The following is a 6000-nucleotide window of genomic DNA, read 5'->3' on the forward strand; positions in this document are numbered from 1 at the left end:
CAATTTACTTTGAGCAAGAGGAGTTTTTTCTAGGTTTATGACCATCCATAATGCTTGTAAGTGTTGCCTTAAAAAACAGTGTGTAAGGGTCAAACACATTTGGTAAAGATGCATGGGGCTAGAGGTAGTCCGAAATGGAAAGTCTAGGCATTCGTAAAATCTGAGATTATGTAAAATCTTAGATTTTTTGTGTGTTGGAAATGTACGTTTATGTGTAAATATGCATTCTTGAGATCAGTAAACCAGTCACCTCTATGCACAGTTTTCAGAGATTCAGAATATTGATACACAAATTGTGTATCAACATTTTAAGTCTTTAAATTCTGAGATAACTTTGTTCAAAGCTCCAGATCCAGGACAGAGAAAATGCCTCATTCCTTCTTGGCAGAGTTGTCATTCAGATTCATGTGCCATAGGACACACTTTGTGTTAGTGGGACACCCTACCCAATGAGTAGGCTATGCCATAGAGGACCTTAGTGGACCCAGGGTCCGGAACAATGTTCCCAGTTGTTCCCCCTGATGATGACCCTGGTTCTTGGTCCTCCAAAGGAGTGAAGACCTCACATCAATGCAAGCATTTCTCCAGCCTGTTAGGGGCCTCGCCATAAATCCTGCATAAAGATTGCTGTCCTGTGAAGCACCCTTGGAGAGAGTTTGTGTCAATGAAAGCAAATAATCAACAGTGGCCTTGGTATGTGTTGTGCCTAAGCACACTGCATAGATGACATGTGGGTCAAGATGAGATGCCATTTGGACAAAGCCTTCTATGTCAGGATTCTGTCCTCTATCCTTGTTTTATTCTAGTCCTGAGGCAGGATCAGGACAGACTCATGTTTTGGGTGCGAACACATGGCCTGTTGTTTGGGTTGCGTGTTTGCGTTGTCTTGTGTCTTTACCATGCCCCCTTGTTCTCCTCGTTTAGTCATTATTGTTTCATCAGTGCCACCTGTGCCCTTGTGGTTATCTCCCTTATATAATATCCTTGTGGTTGTTGCTTGTTTGTTTTGTATTATGTCTGTGAGTAATCCAGGCTAGTGTATTGTCAAGTAAAGTTTATTGTCAGAATTGCTGTATGTTCATTGTCAAGTTCGGCGTCTAGTCATAGCCTAGTCTTGTCAGTATTTATTTTGCCTTGTCAATGTTTGTTTGCCCTTGTGGGTTTTTGTTTTCTGTTTATCAGTAAAACTGTGTTTATAGAATACTGTCTGCGCTTGGGTTCGTATCTGAAAACCCTGACATTCTATGCAGGAGCCATGTGTATTCGACTGGTCAATTAAATATAATCTTCGCATAGTCTTCTAGTAATCCCGAAGACCTTGATTAGTTTGTTCATGTGGTTTGATTAGGGTTGGAGATAAAAAATGGTAAAAACCACTACAAAAAAGTATTTTTATTACCTAGTCATCAAGCTTGAGATCCAAATATAAGGTTACTATATTTTTCATTCTCTGCTGGGTTGATCTATGTTGACAAACAAAGAAAATGTGTAGATGCCACAGGTGGAAAAATGCTAAATGATATGCTGAGTCTAAGCAAGGGCTTCCAACCCTGGTCCTTGATTACCCCCAATACTGCACATCTTAGATCTCCCTTGTTTGCCAAACCAGTTTGAGGTTTTGGAGTCTACTAGCAAACTGATGAATTGATTCAGATGTGCTTTGATTTAGATAACCATACAGTATGTCCAGAGATGTGGGGTCCAGCGGGACCAGGGTTGGAAACCAGTGACCAATGACCTAAATGTGTTGTAGTATCCGTTTGTTTACCGAAATATCACCGTAAGCCCGTCGACTGTAGTGTAAACCATGAGTTTTTAAAGCTTAGCTTAAAGTTTTGCAGTGAATGAATAGGCCTAGTGCTCATAAACAGTTGTAGAGGCTTGGACCTGGAAACAGTATTCATGGCGTCACAACATGGCCACACAGTTGCATGTACCATAATGAGTCGACCCGAAATAGTGCAGACTGTGTGTTTACAGTATGTATCTGCATCGTCAAATTCAAAGCATACATTTTCTACAGTAAAAAAAAAAAGTTTTTAACACTGCTTTAAAAATAAAATGGATGCCAGCAGCTCTGAATAATGGGGTTTTGTTCTGACTTTCAACTAAGCACTTTAAACACACTCATACATATGTCTGTGTTGACCTAGTGTGACTTTATGATTGTTGTTTTGTTTATTTGAGCTTCTGGTAACACATTAATGCATGCTGATGGTTCACATGTCATCATGTTTTGATGGTTCACATGTTTTGAACTAACCTCATTCCACCGTTGACCTTTACACTGCTTGGCATGTGTGTTTTTGTGTCTGTGAACTCTCTGCTAAAACCTAACTCCACTATACTCCTCCACACTGGACTACGTCTGACAGCCGCAGTCGTGTTTCCATCAGTCGGCTCTGAGAGGGAGACCGTTGGCCTGCTGGTTATCCTGAGACCGTGTCTGGGATCACTTCTGTCTCACTGTAGTGTGTGTGTGTTTCAGGTTCCCCTGAGTGCAAGTATGTCTCAAGTGCGTCTCCACTCATCGAATCCTAACCTATGTGCGGAGTTGGCGGATTTTCAAACCCCTGTCGCACGTCTGACTGACAGTATCGACAACGCCAGTGATTACATCAAACTGCAGGAAGATTTCTGCGTCATTGCACAGAAAGGTGAACAAAACCTTCATAAGCGTGTTTCCTGCACAGCAAGTCACCGAATATACATCGTTTTAAAAACTATTACACAGAAAACATGTCTTCTATGTTTTTTTGCTGGAATGAACCAATCATATGAGTCGGTTCTTTTAGTGAATTTGTTCATAAAGAATCACAAGTCTGAAGAGAAAGTCTAATGAATTTACTGGCAATGAACTTTCTACACCCGTCAACTCATTAACTGTTTACTGTTATGTATATTTGAGTTTGTTAGAGTAAAGTTAGTGTAATGAAAGATAAAAACTCTATTATAATTATGAGCATAAAAATGATTGTTTTGATAACTATGTAGTCAGGACCAATTATATATATATATATATATATATATATATATATATATATATATATATATATTTATATATATATATATTCTTGTTTCTGGAGGTTCATATGTTGTGTCAATCGCGTTTACACACTGCCTCCGAAACTTTCGTCTGTCATTAAAAATTTGTATCGGGTTCAATTTTCTGAGTTTTTCGCATCCGTATCAAGCATTTTGATAGGTGTTTTGACAATTCAGAGCCATCGAATGAGAAATACGAAAAAACGCTTACGAAAATTTCGGACTCAATCTGCAAGGACCTTTACTCACTGAGAAACAAAAGATGCACAGCTGTTTTTGAGTCATACTGCAGGATTTGACCCAGAGACAAAGCCTGGAGTTTGCAAGGCAAGCACTCAGCATGATCTTGTGTGTGTGTGTGTGCGCGTGTGTGTGTGTGTGTGTGTGTGTGTGTGTGTGTGTGTGTGTGTGTGTGTGTGTGTGTGTGTGTGTGTGTGTGTGTGTGTGTGTGTGTGTGTGTGTGTGTGTGTGTGTGTGTGTGTGTGTGTGTGTGTGTGTGTTGCAGTGCACTCTCTTCTGAAGTCTGCCTTCAACACAGTGGCCATAGAGAAAGAGAAGATTAAACAGGTGTTGTCGGAACAGGAGCAAACCGGCCAATCAAATCAGATTATGACCCTCCGCCGCTCCCTGTCACAGGTTTGCTCCGCCCACCGCTACACTCTCACTTTTATAATCAACCAAAACAGCAAGAAAAAACACTGACTAACACTTTTATTTGTGTAGGATTCATTTTAACACCTACATGTGACTTCATTATTGCTTTGTTTTTGTAAAACTTCATGTCATGGCATTATTTGACACTACAATTCAAAAGTTTGGGGTCAGTATTTTTTTTTTAAGTAGTTAATACTTTTATTCAGCAAGGATGTATTAAATTGATTAGAATTGATGGTAAAGACATGTTACATAAGTCATTTTGAACTTTCTATTAATGAAATAATCCTTTAAAAAATGATCTCAGTTTCCACAAAAATATGAAGCAGCACAACTGTTTTCAACATTAACAGTAATAAGAAATGTTTCTTGAGCATCAGATCATCATATTAGTCTGTGGATCGCTTGGTTGCGAGATAAGACACACCGGCTTTGCATTAATGAAATTAGTTAGGATGAACGCATAGTTGTCTTTCCATTCTTCTTTGTATGCTGTATTTTCACTGTCAACTTTCGTCTTTAGACTCTTTGATTGTGCCATTATCCCTCACCAGCTAGCTTAAATATTAACATCATCTGCACACGACGTAATAGCAAACAATAAAATAATGTAAAAGTAGGCTACGTCAAATAATTATTACAATAAGTTAGGCTCCATTGTGTAACAAGGAAATTAAAATGATACACATGTATTATTCACAATATGGAAAGAGGAAATAAAACATAGTTTGTTAAGAGCATGACTCAAACATGCCACTAATTCAAGTCCTCTTTTATTTTTTGAGTAATTTTTATCCATTCTGCATCTCCCACATATGTGTGTTTTAGCAAGGCGGTCTGAGTTGTAAGTTGGTGAATGAAGACACTTGCCAGGTTATGTGTCACTTCTTTATTCATTTATCCACACATGTGGCTTTTTTGTTAATGACTGTCCTTCTACAGTAACAGCTCACTGCCAGTTACAAAAGACACTGTAACAGTCTGTCTAGTTGCATTTTTCATCAATTCACTTCTTAAATTATCCTTTGACAATGTTCTGGCATAGTCAACAAAAAATGTTTTGGCCGATGCCAAACTTACTTGCCGACCCCTGCTCTAAACCATAAGAAGCTAATTTTTTTAATCAAAAAAAATATTACTTTATTGTAAATGTATGTCTCAATACCCAGACACTGATCTGCTCATTTGTTGTGGATGACTGTTGTTTAGGCCATATCCCAGAATGCTGAGCTGAAGACCCGTCTGAGCCGGATCCACTCGGAGTCGGTCCTGTCTGAGCAGGTCGTCAGTGTGAACATCATCAGCAGTCCCGACGAGGTCAGATATTACTCTGTTCACAACACTGAGAACCATTTCATGTGAAACACACTGGGGCTCGGAAATTGTTTAGTCAGGATAGAAAAAAAATCCACTTTTTCGATTAATTATAGGGTTAAAAAGCTACTCTTAATTTTTCTGAACACTGAGTCACTTTTGCTGTAAAGGATGAATCAGAAGGAAAGTGACTCTGTACTCTGGCCTCCTACACATTGGCTGCTACACAAGCAAACAGAGCAATCATTGGACCTAATGAGTCCCTCGAGATGCTGCCCGTGCCGATCAACCATGTGTTTAACTATTGGCAACAGACATTGTGTTTCAAGGCTTTCACTTTACACAAGACTTAAATCCTTCAGGCTTTCGTGTTCCTTTCATCAGGTCGTTTGTCTTTGTGCTTTGGCCTTGAACACAAGTGTCTGTCCGTGATAAATTATATAATTATTATTATAAACCACCATGACACACAATCATGTTGTGGTAGAAGTTTATTGTACAGCCCTGTTCCCCATACTAATACTACAGTATGTACTTGTTACAGTAATTCAAATAATTACTAGGTACTAACCCTGAACATACACCTAAATCTAACCTGAACTCATGTAGTTGCCTTATATCACCCAGTACTTTCTTAGGTAAGTACACTGTAAGTACACGTACTGTACAACAAAGTGTAGCCAATTTTGTAGTTTCTTTCACCAATTCAGCAACAAGTTTATTTACGTAAATATAGTTATGTTTGGTTTTGGTTTGTGCTTATACAGAAATCTGATGAGTTGGAAATATCAGTAATTAGGGGTGTGACTATACTCTCATGTCACGATTCGATACGTATCACGATATTTAACTCAGGACACGATATTATTGCAAAACTCCAAGACATATGATAAAAGGTTAACAAAAAATGTACTATTGATTAAAATGCTAAATTTGGTATGACATATATGGGTGTGTGAATGAACAGGCTTGGACTTGTGCTGGAAA

The 6000-nt window shown here is 38.6% G+C and overlaps 1 protein-coding gene across 8 annotated transcripts in view; it reads left to right on the forward strand.

Moving 5' to 3' along the window:
* The window catches only part of osbpl6 (oxysterol binding protein-like 6), an 82756-nt gene that overhangs the window by 47665 nt on the left and 29091 nt on the right, over positions 1-6000 (forward strand). For all 8 annotated transcript variants that reach the window (XM_077247114.1, XM_077247116.1, XM_077247115.1 and 5 more), the window contains 3 exons: positions 2489-2657; positions 3551-3681; positions 4909-5016. In XM_077247114.1, the coding sequence (XP_077103229.1) occupies positions 2489-2657; positions 3551-3681; positions 4909-5016 (408 nt within the window). The remainder of the gene's footprint in view (positions 1-2488; positions 2658-3550; positions 3682-4908; positions 5017-6000) is intronic.

The sequence above is a fragment of the Siphateles boraxobius genome, unplaced genomic scaffold, assembly GCF_051911475.1.
Source record: "Siphateles boraxobius isolate OS27281-9 unplaced genomic scaffold, OSU_SipBor_1 106, whole genome shotgun sequence".
Classification (NCBI taxonomy): Eukaryota; Metazoa; Chordata; class Actinopteri; order Cypriniformes; family Leuciscidae; genus Siphateles; species Siphateles boraxobius.